Here is an 18,868-nt window from a genome sequence, read left to right on the forward strand (position 1 = left end):
GTTATAAAAAAAATCAAGTCCCGATTTGGGCCAGTTATAAATAAGAATAACCTCTAAATTGTAATTAGTTATACATTTTTTAAATCCCGTATTAACAAAGTATACCTCTATATAAGAATAATTACATCTTAATAAAATATATACATGTATTTTGTAAATTTATTTATGTAAAATTAATAATTTTATTTTAAATTATAATACATGTATGAAATTATATTTAATTTAAAATATTTCTATTATGATACAATATTAATGATTATTTATTGTTATTATTGTTACATTGATATTTTTTGGTTTTCTATTTTTTTTTTCTAGTGTAACTCTATTTAGTTATAACCTCCCAATTAGAATATAATTTACTTGGTCCCAAGTGTATTCTTGGATAGAGGTTCTACTGTATTTACATTTTTACGTTCAAAGAATATTTTTTTATATTTTTACGGTTTTCCAAAAAATAACACGAAAACAGCATAAAATCAACAAGAAAACAACATAAAAGTAACATCAAAATAACATCAAAATAACAACAAAAAATAACATACATATAACAAAAAATTAACAACAAATGAACAAAATTTCAACATAAAAGACCGTATTTTATGTAAATAAAATCAAAAAAATTGTAAAAGTTTTTAAAATTCCGTGAAACCGTATTTTTGTTATTTTTTTGTTGTTTTTGTGTATTTGTGAAATTTACCCATTTATATAAGCCAAATTATGATAGCAGGCCCAAAACAAAAAGGTCATATTTATATAAGCCCAAGTCCAAGCCTAAGCCCAATTGTGATAGGAAAGCAGACCCAAAACTAAAACTAAATACATATAATTATGATAGGAGGCCCAAAACAAAAAGGTCATATTTATATAAGCCCAAGCCCAATTATGATAGGAAAGCAGACCCAAAACCAAAAGTAAATACATATAAAAGGATTTCATCCAAAATCAATCTTTGTTCGGTTCTGTCAAGAAGCCATTTTTCAAATTCAAACCTAAGCACAGATCTGATTCGTTCGATCGGAGAGGACGAGCCATTCCGTTTCACTCATTGGCCACCTGATAATCAATTACATTCACTCACAACTCAACTCGCGACAGGTACTGTACTGTCCTTAGGGTTTTGAGTTTTGATGTTGAAACAAACTTTGTCTGGTTCTATAGAGTTGTTCTTCAGGGATATGAGAACAAAATGTGTTCTTTTTTTCTTTTTGGTTATAGTTAGGTTTTCGAAGATTTAAAATTTGTGTGTAAACGAGATTTTGTTCTAATCTGTATGTAAAGATTTGAAACGCTAAGAAAGTTTTATAATTTTCTGATTTTGTTTCAATAAAAAAATTTGATAATAATATCTGATTTTGATTGGTAGAAAGTTTTTGAAAACTAAATCCAAAAAAAAAAAAAATATCCAATCTTTTCTTTCTTTCATCCATTAACAATGGGAAAATTCTTTGATGGGATTATTTCGTTTTCTGACAGTATGCTATAAATGGGGATTGCCCTTATATTTATATATAAATTTATTTTTGAAGGAAATGGTTCTCGATAACGAATTGTTTTGGGTTTGAGTAAATGCTTTGTTGTTGGTTAGAATTTGTGTATTTATTCGTATAAATCTTAAAGATGATGATGGTGATATATATAATATATATGTGGAAGTGGAAGAAAGAAGAAGAGACTCTCGGTCATCGGTTCTTTTCTTTGGACATATGAATTTATTACAGTCCATCATATAACATATATTTAGGGCTACACAATGTCATCATATATATACACGCTTTCATGTGAATCCCATTTGTACTGTGTTTAAGTTTTTGGATAATTCTAATCTTAGTGTTGATGAAATGTTTGGTAACATTGAGAAACTCTCCAATTAAAATCTACTTTATGGTGTTTCTAGGCATTTTGAATTGTAATCAACAATGTTGTGTTGTTGATTGGAGAGATAAATTGTAGTTGTATCAAATTTTATCCGGTGTTTTAATAGGAGGAGCAAAATAGGCAATGTTTCGTTGAATAGTTAGATGACTTGTTTAGAGAAGTTTTGAATCAAAATGGACAATGCTTCATTGAATAACTACCAACTAATAGCTTGTTTAGAGAAGTTGTGAACAATTATGGTGTATTCATTTGCATCTCTTCAGCATTGTTGTTAGTATTTGACATGTTTCTGTTGAAACTAACAGCTTTTAAAAAAATATTCCGTTAAGTCACAAGGAATTGTGATAGGCATTTAAAAATATATTTTGGTTCACTGTTTTTGATATTCAAGTTTATCAGAGGAAGAACTTGTCTTGACATTGAATTATTTGATTTAGTTTTGCCTTTCTGCTGTAGGAGTTGATTCTCATCACTCCAAAAGTTTCAACAGTCAATGTGATGAAAAATATGAGTCTCAACTTTCCGAAGTCTATGTAATGTTGGAATCAGACGATTCTCTAGCAGAAAAAGGTGGAGGGAAGACAAATCCATTGGTTGGTAATCGATCCAGTACTCCTATGGATCTTGATAAAGGAATGACCATTGCCATAGATATGAGTGATGCTGATAATGGGGATACAGCTATGGCACCTTCAAGAGACATTGATCTTAATACTGAAGACTTTTGTAGTTTTATGAATGAAGATCCATTTTTTCCATACAAAAATTTGAAGCCGAGAGACATGTCTGAGTGTGGAAGCTGTACTGGCCCATTGGAAGAAAATGATTCACGCAAACAGTGGGAAAAGATGAAACAAAACGGTTATCTTTCTTCATCTCATGGAGGCATACCGGTTCCAAAGCAACGAGGAAGAAAAAGTAAAAGTGAAAACAACTATAAGAAAAAGATGGAGATTGCAAAGAAGGAGCAGGTTGACAGATTTACTAAGATTGCTGCTCCGAGTGGACTGCTCAACGAATTGAACCCTGGGATTATAAACCATGTGAGGAATAGAAAACAAGTCCATGACATAATAAAGGCACTTGTAAGATCCGAGAAACATGAAAACAACCATTTGGGAAACAAACAAGGTTGTCATACCAAAAACGGAACTAAAGAAATTTGTTACCGAAAGGACGACTCTGCCATACAGGATGGTGGCTTGTCTCTAGAAGATAGACCATCAAGCGATTTCTCTTGGGAAAGGCAAACATTTAAGCAAGAGAATGAAGGAGAAAGTGATCAAATCATGGAAGATAGGTTTTCCGATGTAACTGGTGTATTGCAATCTACTGTTGTAAATGAGGACGATGCACTGGCTATGAAGTTATCATCATCAATTATGATGTCTGAGAATGAGAGCTCCACCTCTAATGAGGATTCAGCTTCACATCTTTCCGCAAAAGGTTAGTATTTTAATTTATTCATTTTATTTTATGATCTGTTGTTTCTGCCCCTACTTTGTTTCATTTAATCCTTGGACAATTAAAACTATTTAATTAGAATGAATGGTTGACATATCACTGACACTTTCGGTTCTATGTTTCTCAGCTGCAACTGTTGCTTCTCAGTGGTTGGATCTTCTACAACAAGACATTAAAGGACGTCTTTCTGGTAAACCCTTTATCTAAATATTTTGTAGTGCTATTGTACTAATGGCCCATAAACCATATTCTCATGCCTTGAGTGGAATTTTACTCTGTTATGTTGTTGCATTGCAGCCCTGCGACGCAGTAAGAAGAGAGTTCGAGCTGTAATCACTACAGAGTTGCCTTTCTTGCTATCGAAGGAATTTTCACTTGATGAAGACAATAATAATCCACATGCAATGAAATGCACAGCAGCAACTGTCGACGCGCATGGAGCAAGGTGGGGTAAACTGTTCGATGGAATGGATAAAGCGCTTTCTGAAGAAGAGAAACACCTGGTTAGTTGCTTTCAAAGTTTCAGTTGTTAGCTTTACTTTCGAAGTCTCATGTGTTGTCGTACATTTTTGTTCGATGCAGGAGAACTGGTTGAACCAAGTAAAAGAAATGCAAATGCATTGTGACAAAGGTTTACAACACATTCACTGGAGTACAATAATGGGTGGTATTCAAAGGTTGGGAAAACTGGACAGTGAATTCAGATCACAGAAATCGGATAACTCGGAGAGGGAATTGGCTGTAAGGGCTGCTGCAGCTTCCATTTATTCAACTTGCAACTACCTCAGCACAGAAAATATATCCTGTTTTTGATGATGTCCTTAATCTGTTATGTTTTTTTTTTCCTTGGGTGGGGTGTGTGTTGTTGTTACTTTCACCATGCTAATTTGCTAACTAGCCAAAATTTTCTAGTCACTCACTTGGATAAGGCTTTTACTGAGCCTAGATCCTGTTTGTAAAATTACATTGAGAATTATCATGATGTAATGTCAAATTTATTTATGGTTAAAATGAATGGTGAAAGAAATGGTTTTACCTTTTTACTTTTCTTTAATGTTGAATTATAGCTCCCTATTATTTGTATGGTTCTCTTAGAGCATTGCTAAAGTGGTGTTTGATAATATTTTTGTTTTTAAATTTTTTAATCACAATAATAAAAGTAAAATTTTTGTTCTTAAAAAATTAATATGTGTTCTATAACTATTTTTGTTTGTTAATTTTAAAAATAAAAGTGTGTTTTATAAATTTGATTTTTATTTATTGATTTTATTTAAGTCGGGTCTAAGGTTGAATTTGGGTCTGGCGTCGAATTCAGGCTTAGGGTCGAAGGTCTTGGGCTAAGTTTGGGGTTTGGATCTTGGTTCGTGTTCGGGTTCGGCAACTGGTTTGAGGTTTAGGTTTGAGTTCGACACCAAGTTCGGGTTCAAGGTCCAAGGCTAGGTCTGGTTTTGAGATGGGGGTCCGGGTTGAGGTCCGACTATTTAGGGCTTGGGTTCGAGTTTTAGGTTCGGAGTTTAGGTTCATGTTTGGGGCTAAGGTTTGAGTTCGAGTCCGGATTGGGGTCGGGGTCTGGGATGGGGCTAAGGTTCAGTCTAGGTTCGGGGTTTGGGGTCTAGTGTTTGGGGTCTGGGTCCGAGGTCCGGGGTTCAAGTCGGGGTTTGTGTCTAGGGTTTGAGATCCAAGGTCTAGGTTTGGGTGTGGCGCCAAATCTAGGTCTAGGGTCGAAGGTCTTAGGCCAAGTTTAGGATTCGGGTCCTAGTCTGGGTTGGGGTTCGGGTCTGACGTTGAGTTCGAGTCCAAGATCCAAGGCCAGGCCTGGTTTCGAGAATGAAGTTCGGGTCAAGGTCCGATCGTTTGGGGCCTGGGTCTGGGTCAAGGTTCTAGGTCGGGTTTTGGGTCCGGAGTCTGGGTTCAGGGTTTGGGTTCGTGTTTGGGGCCAAGGTTAGGGTTTGGGGTCGGGGTCAAGGCCGGAGCTGTGGTTTAGTCTAGATTCGGGGTCTGGGTCTCCGATTCAGGTCGGGGTCCGTGTCTGAGGTCGGGTTTGGGTCCGAGGTCGTGGTCTAGGTTCCAAGATCAAGGTAGGAGTCAGAATCCAAAATATTGATTAGGAAAAAAATTATTTAAAAAAAAAAAATTAAAAGTGACCTTTTTTTTGTTTCAAAAGTTTAAAATTTTGATTATCAATTAAAAAATTGAAAAGTGAAAACAACTTTATAGAATATGATTTCTAAAAATATTTTCACTTTCGTAATTTTTAAAATAAACAACTGATTAAAAAAATATTACCAAACATAACTTAAAATACTGGTATATTTTAGGGTTAGAACTTTAAAAAAAATTACCTCTCTAATAATATGTTAAATTTGGAATATGTTAAGATATAGTATTGTGCCAAATTTATGACAATAAGTAATTAATGATGAGCTTTAATCCATATTTTTTAATTACAGTCTTCCCATTAACAATTTCTTTCAATGTTTTACTATTGATGATCATTAATTATATTTTACTGTTTGTCATATTTTGCATTTTAAAATACTTTTGTCGCAAATATAATTTTACTTTATTTTTGAAATCTAGCACAATATTTAAGGTTTTCATTGGAGATGGTGTTTTATGGTTAAGGATTAGGGGTGAGCATTAGTCGGTTTGGTCGATTTTTTCTATATAAAAATTAAGAATTCGGTTTTTAGTCTGAATTGGTGCAATTCGAAAATCGACCGACCAATCCAGAACTTATATTAAAACTGTTTTGAACCACGGTTTGGTCGGTTTAAACCGTCCAAACTGAACTTTATTTTTTTTAAAAAATATGATCCAATTTATTTTATAAACACATTACTCTACATTTTACAACTACAAACATACAAATTAATTGTTCAAAAACTAATTATCTTATTCTTTTAACTTTAATATTAATAAAATAATAATATATTATTAGTTACTACAATACATAAAGCAAAAAAAAAAAAAAACTTAATAAATTATTATATATGTATAATGGTCGGTTTCGATTTTTTTGGTCGGTTTATTACAAAAAAAAACCGACCGTTCAATGGCGATTTCAACCGTTAGCAGTTTTTTGGGTTTTCATTCCGTCGGTTTCGGCTCCAACGGTGTTCAATAGGTCGGTTTGAACGATTTTTTGGATTTTCAATTTCTTATAGGTAGAATGTTTGTTTATTTTAAAGCCATTATCTTATTTTTCATTTTTGTTTTACATTATTTTTTTTATTATTGTTTTAATTTTAATGAGTACCCATTATGTCCCCATACTTAATAGGGATTCCTCTACCTCGAACCCATCGAGAATTAAGCGGGGCAGGGCAAGAATAGGAGCATAAATGAGAAATAGGGACGGGTTGGGAGGTGCATTACCCGCTTATTACCCAGCCAATTTCCATCCCTAATTGGAGATGCTCTAATGTAGCATATTTGGCATGTAAAAGTCACAAAAAGCTTAAATTCTTCTTTATTAATATCAGGCCCAAAACAAAAGGGTGAAAATTGCATTGTATACCCTTTTTACTTTATTCGTTTTGATTTTTATCTTCATTATCATATTTTTTAAGATATACTCACTTTTACAGATGATGTTCCTATTATACCCCTTATATTAATGTAAATGATGTGCTACACTTAAGTGGAAGATAAGGATATATTAGACAAGTCACTCATAAAAGTGAGTAGATTTTAATGAAATATAATGTAAGGGTATTTTTAATTAATGCATAGAAAAAAGAAGTATTACTCAACTTATCCGGTATACCAAGCCCAATTATGATAGCAGGCCAAAACAGAAGGATATTTATATAAGCCCAAGACCAAGCCCAAGACCCAAAACTAAAAAGTAAAGGGATAAGTTGAAAACTATCATTTTTTATTACACATTAACTAAATATAACTCTAAAATAATTTTAATCGATAAATATCCTTTTTTATGATTAAAGTACCAAATATAACCTCACAAAACTTATTAAAATTAGACTTCCTAATGCACATAATGGGAATATAACTTATAAAAGTGGGTATAATTTAAAGAGTAGAAAAATGAAGGTAAAAATTAAAATATGAAACAAAAATTGGTCAAAAGTAAAGGGGTAAGTTGAAGAATACCACTTTTATTAAGCAATTAATCAAATTTGCCTCTAATTTTATATTTATTTGAAACATACCTCTTTTTATATGTATTGTACCCAAAATACCCTGACATAAGAGAGTCACATGGAGAGTATCTTGAAGTGACAGGGGCAAAATTGGTACAATGTTTAAAAAAAGAGGTAAAAATGATAGACTTTAAAAAAGAAGGTAAAAATAAAATAGGACAATATAAAAATGGTATAGAGTGTAATTTCCTCAAAAGTAAATACATATATAAGGATTTCATCCAAAATCATTGCACAATCAATCTCTGTTCGGTTCTGTCAAGAAAGGATTTTTCAAATTCAAATCTAAGGAGACAGATCGAACTCATTCAACCTCCTTTGATCGGAGATCGGAGAGCAGCAGCAATTCCATTTCACTCATTGGTTGCCGGATAACCAATTACATTCACTCACAACTCACAACAGGTAGTCTACTGTACTGTACTTAGGTTTTTGAGTTTTGATTTTGAAATTCTCTCCCTGTTTTGTTGTATATAGACTATAGAGTTTTTCTAACAGGGATATGAGAACAAATTGTATTCTTTTTGATAATAGTTAGGTTTTCTAAGATTTAGAAATTGTGTATATATTATTATCATTTGAAATAATGAATCGTAATGAGATTTTGTTCTGATCGGAATGCTTCAGGCCAAAGAAAGTTTCATAATTTGATGATTTTGATTCAATAATAATAATAAAAAAAAATTGATTAGAAATTTGAAATTCAAATTTTTAAATTTTCAAATTTTTCAAATTTGAAATTTTAAAACATGTGGGGCCGATATTAATATCTGGTTCTGATTGGTAGATAGTTTTCGAAAATTGAATTAAAAAAAGAAAATCAATCTTTTGTTTCTCTCTTCCGTTTTTGATCATGAAAATGGTGGTGGAAAATTCTTTGCTGGGATTATTTCCTTTTCTGACACTGTTAATGGGGCTGCCCTTTTATTTATGTATAAATTTATTTTTGTTGTTGGTTAGAATTTGTGTATTTATTTGTATAAATCTAAAAGATGATGATGGTGATATTGTCATGAATTTTGAGCTACTCAATGAATTTCTTTGGACATATGGACTTATTACAGTCCATCATATAACATATATTTAGAGCTACACAATGTCATCATATATATATATACATGCTTTTATGCTTTCATGTGAATCCCATTTGTATGAAGTGTTTGGTAACATTGAGAAACTTCTCTCCAAGTAAAATCTAATCTATGGTGTTTCTAGGTAATTTGAATTGTAATCAACAATGTTGTGTTATTTTATCTGGTGTTTTAATAGGAGAAGCAAAATAGGCAATGCTTCGTTGAATAGTTAGATGACTTGTTTAGAAAAGTTTTAAATTAAAATGGACAATGCTTCATTGAATAGCTACCAAATAATAGCCTGTTTAGAGAAGTTGTGAACAATTATGGTTTACTCATTGTTGTTAGTATTTGACATGTTTCCTGTCAAAACTAATAGAATTTTTAAAAATATTCTGTTAAGCCACAAGAAGATAAGCTATATATTTTGGTTCACTGTTTTTGTTCTTCAAGTTTCTCATAGGATAATTGTAAACTCAGTCATTGTGCGAATTATACTCTACTTGGCCCTTCATCAGTAACTCCATTTATGTTTTTTAGTACCTTGGTGTTTTGAAATTAGTTAAAAACTTATGCATGTAGGAGGAAGAACTTGTCTTGACATTGAATTATTTGATTTTAATGTTGCCTTTCTACTGTAGGAGTTGATTCTCATCATTCCAAAAGTTTGGACAACCATCAATGTGAAGACGAATATATATTCAATGAAAAAGATGAGTCTTGACTTTCCGAAGTCTATGTATTGTTGGAATCAGACGAGTCTTTAGCAGAAAAAGGTGGGGGGAAGACAATTCTATTGGTTGGTTATCCTTCCAGTACTCCTATGGATCTTGATAAAGGAATGAGCATTGCCAAAGATATGCGTGATGCCGATAATGAGGATACAGTTATGGCACCTTCAAGTGACATTGATCTTAATACTGAAGACTTTTGTAGTTCTATGAATCAAGATCTATTTTTTCCATACAAAAATTTGAAGCCGAGAGACATGTCTGAGTGTGGAAGCTCCACTGGCCCATTGGAAGAAAATGATTCACGCAAACAGTGGGAAAAGATGAAACAAAATGGTTATCTTTCTTCATCTCATGGAGGCATACCGGTTCCAAAGCAACGAGGAAGAAAAAGTAAAAGTGAAAACAACTATAAGAAAAAGATGGAGATTGCAAAGAAGGAGCAGGTTGACAGATTTACTAAGATTGCTGCTCCGAGTGGACTGCTCAACGAATTGAACCCTGGGATTATAAACCATGTGAGGAATAGAAAACAAGTCCATGACATAATAAAGGCACTTGTAAGATCCGAGAAACATGAAAACAACCATTTGGGAAACAAACAAGGAAGTCATACCAAAAATGGAACTAAAGAAATTTGTTACCGAACGGAAGACAATGGCTTGTCTCTTGAAGATAAACCATCAAGCGCTTTCTCTTGGGAAAGGCAAACAAGAGGGTACCCTATATCTATTGGTAAATGTACTCAGTTTAAGCAAGAGAAAGAAGGAGAAAGTGACCAAACCATGGAAGATAGGTTTTCCGATATAACTGGTGTATTGCAATCTACTGTTGTAAATGAGGACGATGCACTGGCTGTAAAGCTATCATCATCAACTAAGATGTCTGAGAATGAGAACTCCACCTCTAATGAGGATTCAGCTTCACATCTTTCTGCCAAAGGTTATTATTTTAATTTATTCATTTTATTGTATGATCTGTTGTTTCTGCACCCACTTCTTTTAATTCATTCCTTGGACAATTAAAACTATTTATATAGAATGAATGCTTGACTTGTCAATGACATTTTTTGTTCAATGTTTCTCAGCTGCCACGGTTGCTTCTCAGTGGTTGGATCTTCTACAACAAGACATTAAAGGACGCCTTTCTGGTAAACCCTTTATCTAAATATTTTGTAGTGTTATTGCACTGATAGCCACAAACCATATTCTCATGCCTTGAGTGGAATTTTACTCTGTAATGTTGTTGCATTGCAGCCTTGCGACGCAGTAAGAAGAGAGTTCGAGCTGTAATTACTACAGAGTTGCCGTTCTTGCTATCAAAGGAATTTTCACTTGATGAAGACAATAATAATCTGCATGCAATGAAAAGCACAGCAGCAACTGCTGACGTGCATCGAGCAAGGTGGGGTAAACTGTTCGATGGAATGGATAAAGAGCTTTCTGAAGAAGAGAAACACCTGGTTAGTTGCTTTCAAAGTTTCAGTTGCTAGTTTTACTTTCGAAGTCTCATGTGTTGTACGTGTGTTTTTGTTCCGTTGCAGGAAAGCTGGTTGAATCAAGTAAAAGAAATGCAAATGCATTGTGACAAAGGATTACAACACATTCACTGGAGTACAATAATGGGTGGTATTCATAGGTTGGGAAAACTGGATAGTGAATTCCGATCACAGAAATCGGATAACTCGGAGAGGGAATTGGCTGTAAGGGCTGCTGCAGCTTCCATTTATTCAACTTGCAACTACCTCAGCACAGAAAATATATCCTGTTTTTGATGATGTCCTTAATCTGTTATGTTCTTTTTTCTTCCTTGGTTGGGGGGTGTGTTGTTACCTTCACCATGCTAATTTGCTAACTAGCCAAAATTCTCAAGTAGTCACTCACATGGACAAGGCTTTACTGAGCCTAAATCCTCTCTGTAAAATTACATTTGAGAGTTATCACGATGTAATGTCAAATTTATTGGCCAGTTCTTTATGGTTAAAATGAGTGGTGAATTGTTTTTTTAATGTTTAATTACAGCTAGGGTTGTATATCGAGCGGGGTTTTGGGTTTTCGGTTTTCAAATAATCTATACCGAACCTGTTTGTTTTTAGGGTTGAGTTCGGGTGGAACAGGTTGAGGCGGGTGCATAATCGAGGTCGGGTTGGATTGGGCTTTGTGTCCTAGACTAATTGTATTAAATTAAAAAAATAATAATAATAAATAATTAACTGAAAAGGGGATAAAAAGAATCTGAAAAACCCTAAACGAACAAAGAGGTTAAAACAATTAGTCAACAACTCCAAACGGTCAAGAATTGTCCAATACTCAAGATGAATAGATTTACCTAACCCTATCCTCTCTCTACTCGAAGCCTTTTCTGTAGAGAGCCTATAAGTACACTTCTAGCATGATCAACTAGGGTGTTAGAGAATTCTATGTACAAAGCTTGTTCTCAAGCCATTTGAGAGTTGGTGTTATGAGAGCATTGTGTGTAAAGAGTTGAAGCTCGAGAGTAAATCAGATCGACAATCTGTGTTTGAGTATATTGATCTCAGGTTCTGCTGACTCTTGGATTAAGGCTAATCTCACATTAAGATTAGATTTGAACCAAGTAATTTTGGTATTCATTGGTTTATTTTCTACATTTCCATTTTGATTATATGTTATTCTTTGTTTTGTTTTGTTTGATCAGTGTGATTTGTGTTAATTAAGTCCTAACAAAATATGTATTGGACAATCAAATTTACTATGCATTATCGTGTATGTATAGTTGTAGAAAACTTGAGGGGGGCCAGAGTCGCCCTTACCTAAGAATGTCAATCATTTGGACTTATCATAAATGTTGAAAGTGCTTGCCCGAGGAATCCAAGGGTCATCTAAGATTCTCACATCATTGCTATTTTCAATCCTCCACCTTGATTCTTCTAAAATAATGAGAAGTGCTAAAATGCACTAGTGGTATTTAGTACATTTCTTGATGTTATATTGTTATTATTGTAATTAAGTATCAAACTTAAGATAATAATTTTAGGAAATATCGATAACCAATCATAAGGTGTCACTTCTGGGTGGTGCTAAGCACCACTTATGTCTAATAACAATGTTCTAAAATAATCTCTTTCTTCCACACAATACTTCTCCAAACATTGGAGGCCTTAGAAGTTAGAACCGTAAAATTTCTTAAAGAGTGTCAATGTTTGGGAAGTAGCAAGCCTTAAAGACATTCGCGGAAAGGGAACTCATATGGCTCATAAACCTCTAGGCTCTAGCATTTTTGCCAACAAGGCTTGATTGAATCATTGGTTCCTCACTTTACTCATTTATGGTAACTCTAAATACATTTCTTTTTAGTGTCGTATGCTCAGTTCGTGTTTAGGGTTTATTGGCTCATCATTTGTTGATAAAAGATTTGTGTTGAAATGGTTTTGAGTGATTCTTACAACTAATTACAATATCGTTTCTTACGTATATACAATGTTGTACATTAGTGTGTATTGTGCTAGTCCGTCTTATATTTTTCTTGTACTTCTCAAAACAAGAGTTGTGCCATGCCCTAAAAAAATATAGGTAGTCTTGTGTTGTGCCACCATTTTCAAAGGATAGGCCCGACACGACCCGTAGACCTAGTATTTTCGTGTCGTGTTCCGACTTGTGCCATGCTTTGCTCGTATTGGCCAATTTTTCTTAAACAAGCCAGTCTGTTTTCATATTTGGACTTGAATACGTATTTTACTTTTCTATATTTTTTTTTACAATTATTAAGTTAATTATTAAACTATATATATATGTATATGTATATTCTATAGTTTCAATTATATTTATGTAAGTTTTTAATAATATTATCAAACAATTATATAAAAAAAAACAATTAAAATTATTAGAATTTAAATATTTACTTGTAAAATCTAAATTTTTTATATTATACTCTATAAATAAAATTAATATATAGTGTAGGAAATCCTATGCTGAAGATGACACTATAATTCAATCAGGAATCAACAAGAATTGTTACAAATTTTATATATGTAAGTGCACACAATTACAATTTGTAATAAATCTTAGTAAAATCAAGTATTGTCCCACAAGGACTAATTACAATTACTAAAAAATTAATCTTCTCTTTCTATTTGATTAAATGAAATATTCAATCTTTTCTTTTTTTTACTTCTTAAATAATTGAATTAAATAGTTCATAATCTAGTTAAGATTTACAAACCCAATTTATGTGAAAACTTTCTATATTCTTATGGTAAAGTTTAATCACACAGAATGCATTAAACACAACAACTACAAATAATCTAGATACTCTTGTTCTAAATCAATTTACATCCATAATAATCAAAACATGTTCAAATTCCACTTTTTAGAATTTTGATTCGAATTCATCTATCAATAATTATACAATTAAATTAGATTGTATATGGAATTGAAATAATAGAAGAAAATAAAATTGAATATATGAATTTTCCGCCGAATAGAAAGATTAAGATCATCATCCCAACTTTCCTTTATAATCTGAACACAAAGATGCTCCCTCAACCATGCATTTTTTAACTGAAATTGCCTAGGTGCTTGGAAAAGCTGCTTAATCATCGATCAAGGAAAATAGGATAATGGTCCGAAGAAGAGAAATCAAGATTAAATAGTTTTGCGGTAAAAAGTACCAACCCATGATTGAGAAGTTGTGACTCGTTCCAACCTCACTTTTACTCAATTCGGCATGCCCCGACCTTTTTCCCAAGTAAATCAACAAACAAATAAAACCCTAAGTTTGACCTCGAAGGCTTCTATTCGTCTCCCTATAATTAAATCCCATTAAGTCGCCATTAAGGTCATTTCGGAAGTATGCGAGCCTCAACAGTAACAAGGCCCCCTCATAACCCAACTTGTACCGATCACCATAACTCCATTACATCTCTCCCACACAAAGTTTCACATACATGAATAAATTTGGGTTCTTTGAACAACCAAGTTTGAAATTAGGAATTGTAAAGGTCCCGGGGTTCCCAAACCCATAGCAATTTCAACTTAAAATTATAAGGCTAATTAGGATTTTTGTCCCCTGAACTTTGACATGTACCAAATCATGCCCCCTGAACTTTTAAGGTCATTGAAAATGCCCCCTGAACTATTGAGATTGTTGGATTTAAGGACTTTTTTCTAATTTTAGTAAAAAAGTCTAACATGGATGAAAGTTTAGGAGACATAATTTAGTACATGTCAAAGTTCGAAAGACATGATTTGGTAGATATCATTCATTCCTCCCAACCAAACGCCCCGTGAAAGGACTTGTAATGTCATGTATTTGCCTCTTATTGAGGATATCCCAACCCTTGAATTCGTACTCTTGAGGTTCTGCTGTGTTGGCTTCATTAATGAGTTGTCTTCATCATAATCTTCAGAAGAACACCAAAACAATTAAAGGGTTTTCCACCATTAATTCTTACTGTAAGTACTAAATATATATATATATTTTAATTAATTTTTGTCTTAAATTATTATTTCTAAGCTTATTAAACTCTTTTGTAATGAAGAAATCTAATTTCTATTTATAAATAATACTAAATATATAGTAACTTACTAATTTTTAATATAATTACTTTAAAATATATGAGAAGGATATTAGAATATTTTATTTATGGAAATTATTTTCTAATTAAGGAAATGATTTTCTATTTAAGGAAATAAATAAATAATTGATTTTCTGTTAAATGAATATTTTATATTCATTGAATCTGGACAAAATCAATTATGTAATATTCTATATATGGTCAGATTTCTATATTCATTACCTGATTTGATTTCCTGAATTAATTGTCAAAATATTCTGACAATTAATGTGGCGCATATGCGATGGAGTATCTCACCTATAAATATAGGGTCTCGGTCCCCGAGCTCCTCACTCATTCTGTTCATAACAGCAAATTCCATCTAAAGAGAGTTGAGAGAGCGAGGAAGCCCGATTACCCATGGTAGTCAATTTCCTTTGCAGATTAAAGCTTATGTGGGTTTGAAGCTCAAGAATCAATGGCTGGAGGTATTTCGATCCTTAAATTATAGTGCATATATGTTTGATTAATTCCGCACTTTATACTTAAACATATATATTTCAGTTTGTACATATAAATGTCTAACAGTTGGTATCAGAGCGGTTTTTATCTCTGCCTTGATTTTAGTTTGAGTTTCATATATATATATACTCGTATATACAGTGTTTATATATATATTTAATTCAGTGTTTATATATATATTTAATTCAGTGTTGATATATATATTTATTTTCGTTTGTGTATATATTTATATATTCATATTCATTCAATCCCAATTATATATATAAATATATATTTTCATACATATATACTTGTTTATTCATTCAGTACATATATATATATATATTCTTCATTTCATTACGTATATATGTTGTATATATATATTATTTATATATCTAAATGCTATATACAAATATATACATATATACATTTCATGTTTATATATATACATACAGTATTTTTATTTTTCTGTATATATATATGTATATATATTTATATATATATTGTATATGTATTAATACATTCATATATTAATATAGATTGTTCTAAGCATGAAAATCCACTTTGAAAAAACAAAGAAATCTCAAAATTATTTTTCAGAAAATTTTGGTGATTTTTAAAGTCTTTGTTTTATGTATTTTCGATGCATAAAATCTATATGAATGTCTTAATCTTTGCATTTAGATTCATTTGGAATTGATTTCATGATTTTTGGAAGTTTAAAGAAATTTTATCATGTCGTTTATGGCAGTGTATTTTTCAAAAAAAAAAAAAAAAAGGAAAAAATTTCGATTTTTTTTTTATATATATTTTTTATTTATTTGGAAATATAAATTATTCTCCTATTGTTAATTTAGTCAATAAATTACATTCATTAATTTCCATTTTTAATTTAATACATATATTTAGAATTAATATGTTATTTAGTATAAACTGAAAATGGAAATTTGTTTTAATATGGTAATTAATTACATGATTTATTTAGGCATGTAATAATTGTGCAATTTGTATAATTGTGCATTTAATTATTTATTACCAAATTTATGTAATTTATTGTTTAAATTAATAAAATTTGAAAAATCTGCCATTAAGTATAGCCTTTAATTTTGCATTTAATTCATTTCATATAATTAATTGTACTAATTTGTATATTTACCTTATTTATACAAATTAATTATTAGTGCAAATATTTAAGATATTATATGGTCATAAATGCATAATTAATTATATATTATGGAATTAAGCATTTAATTTATTATCATACAATAATTGTATTAATTTGTATTTATTTGGCAAACTTTTTTTTAATACAATTAATTTTGATTTGTATGATTTAAATGCTATACATAAATTCCTTTTATAGTGCTAGATATATTTAGAAACATTCAAACATTAAGATAGGTTGAATATTTTATATAGCACATTAAGTTTCATAAAACTTCATAAAATTATTCATAAAATATTCATAAAACTTCCTAAAATGAATAAAATATGAATAAAATGTAAGTAATTTTGTGGTTTGACATAAGAAAACATGAACTTGGGACAAATGCTTATATCTAGAACGGTTTTTAATGATCTTCGGACGACCACACTAGGAGCACTAATCTCAGTGATTGTCTATTATGTTAATAACGAAATTACTTTTAGGTAGAGCCCAATACCTAATGTCTAAAGTGAAAATATAATTTTATATAATTAGGGAGTAGCCACAGCATCCTTATTTGTATAAAATTATATATTAATTAAGATTCGCCTTAATGGACATAACTTGTAATTAATTATATAGGTATAATAATTTTACCCCACAGGGATTTTATTATATTTGTATAATTAATTAGGATAATATGTTAAATTAAATTTTCTTAATTTACCCCACAGGGAGTTATGGGGATTTAATTTAATAGTGTTATCACAAATTTAATAAAGATAGATAATAAACTTCATTCCTAAACTAATTGTTTAATTAAATCTATCATAAAGTTCATATAATTTTATTAAATTTAAAATTTAGCCCACAGGCAATTTTGGATTTAATAAAATTTTAATCTTCAGTTTATACTTTGGTGTCAAGTGAACCACATAATTTTAAATAATTAGGGAGTAGCCACAGCATCCTTAATTATATAAAATTATATACATTAAGTGGATTAAGATCACATAATGGACATGAATTATGTGAACATAATAATCTTACCCTACAGGGATTTTATTATATTTACATAATTAATATATTAAATTAAATTCTCTTAATTTATCCCACAGGGAATTATGTAGATTTAATTTAATAATTTTATAATAAAGTATAAAATTTTGAAACATTTATAAATAATTAAGTGTTTCATACATTTCATTGAGATAGAAATATTAAACTTTAAGTTTTTCATAAATTGTGTAAATCTATCATAATCTACATCTAAATCTAATCTTATTAAATTAAAAATTTAGCCCACAGGCAATTTTTGTTTAATAAGATTTCATATGTAAGCATGTTTATTCATTGGTAAAAACATGATTCATTTAAACCTCAAAACTATAATGTAATTTTATTACATCACTATTCATAAATTTCTTCCATACCAGTAGAAATTTCCAAAAATTTATTCTGATAACTTAATCTAAAATGTACAGTTTTTACTGTATAATTAAGAAAAATAAAATCACACTTTATTATCACCAATAAATTTTAAGTTATTGTGTATGAATTCATTCTAATATAGTTAATGTGATTATTAACACATAGTGGATTATTTTAGATTGTTATTCCACATTCATAAATTTCTTGCAAGGTTTACAAATAAACCTAAGAAAGTCAGTAACTGTGAGCAAATCTTATCCACAGACAAGATAAGTTCTCACATTTAGAAGTTTAAGGAACAAGCAATATAGTAGTGGCTTTGTTTTAAAATTGGCAAAGACCTTTATGTTCCAAGATTCTATTGAAACTTGATTTAGACACATTAAAAGGTCTTTACTACAAATGATGTCACTCATAAAGATATGCAAGTTCAATCTGACAATAAGAAATGTGTTATTAATAAAGAATTCTTCTACATTATAGCACCAAAAATTATGGAACATATCTCCATAAATAGAATAAATGTTAGTAAATGGTGGGGATCTTCGTTACACTAGATTTTACTAACTTTATTTAGAACTTGTGTGAATTTCATTAAGAATATGTATTCCAACAAGTCAAAATCGGTGCATACTAGAATTCTATCATATTAGAAATCATACAAGTCAATTAATTTTGAAGACATGGACTCAAATTTTGCATCTCTTTTTTAATGATTACTCACATAAATAATTTTTCTACAAAAGTATAGATTTATATGTTTCAAAGACATTTAAATCTTAAGTAGAGAAATGGTGCATTTTGCATATTAAGATAGTGAGATCAAATATAAAATGGAGAATACTACATTAAAATTCGTGAGTATGGATAAACTCCCAGTCTATTTGTAAAGTTTCTTTAAAAGCATGGGTTCATTGCCCGATACATATGCTTGGTACACCTAAATT

General features: G+C 30.9%; 2 protein-coding genes across 2 annotated transcripts; both read left to right on the forward strand.

Moving 5' to 3' along the window:
- Positions 1-872: 872 nt before the first annotated feature.
- LOC115715901 (uncharacterized) lies at positions 873-4,382 on the forward strand. Its single transcript, XM_061115202.1, has 5 exons — positions 873-1,095; positions 2,332-3,321; positions 3,467-3,529; positions 3,637-3,842; positions 3,922-4,382. The coding sequence occupies exons 2-5, from the start codon at positions 2,412-2,414 to the stop codon at positions 4,150-4,152; spliced, it is 1,410 nt and encodes a 469-aa protein (XP_060971185.1). The 5' UTR covers positions 873-1,095; positions 2,332-2,411; the 3' UTR covers positions 4,153-4,382.
- Positions 4,383-7,736: 3,354 nt separating this feature from the next.
- Positions 7,737-11,294, forward strand: LOC115715902 (uncharacterized). The gene is made up of 5 exons (XM_030644579.2): positions 7,737-7,910; positions 9,220-10,251; positions 10,397-10,459; positions 10,566-10,771; positions 10,853-11,294. Exons 2-5 carry the CDS (start codon positions 9,402-9,404, stop codon positions 11,081-11,083), a joined length of 1,350 nt encoding a protein of 449 aa, XP_030500439.2. The 5' UTR covers positions 7,737-7,910; positions 9,220-9,401; the 3' UTR covers positions 11,084-11,294.
- The last annotated feature ends 7,574 nt before the right edge of the window (positions 11,295-18,868 follow it).

Source organism: Cannabis sativa, chromosome 5 (genome assembly GCF_029168945.1).
Source record: "Cannabis sativa cultivar Pink pepper isolate KNU-18-1 chromosome 5, ASM2916894v1, whole genome shotgun sequence".
Taxonomy (NCBI): domain Eukaryota; kingdom Viridiplantae; phylum Streptophyta; class Magnoliopsida; order Rosales; family Cannabaceae; genus Cannabis; species Cannabis sativa.

Bases quoted from the DNA above. Each gene is read 5' to 3' on its own strand.
- LOC115715902 (XM_030644579.2), top strand. From the start codon at position 9,402: ATGGATCTTGATAAAGGAATGAGCATTGCCAAAGATATGCGTGATGCC. The intron at 10,252-10,396 runs GTTATTATTTTA...AATGTTTCTCAG, and splicing joins TTCACATCTTTCTGCCAAAG to CTGCCACGGTTGCTTCTCAG. The intron at 10,772-10,852 runs GTTAGTTGCTTT...GTTCCGTTGCAG, and splicing joins CTGAAGAAGAGAAACACCTG to GAAAGCTGGTTGAATCAAGT.
- LOC115715901 (XM_061115202.1), top strand. From the start codon at position 2,412: ATGTTGGAATCAGACGATTCTCTAGCAGAAAAAGGTGGAGGGAAGACA. The intron at 3,322-3,466 runs GTTAGTATTTTA...TATGTTTCTCAG, and splicing joins TTCACATCTTTCCGCAAAAG to CTGCAACTGTTGCTTCTCAG. The intron at 3,530-3,636 runs GTAAACCCTTTA...GTTGCATTGCAG, and splicing joins CATTAAAGGACGTCTTTCTG to CCCTGCGACGCAGTAAGAAG.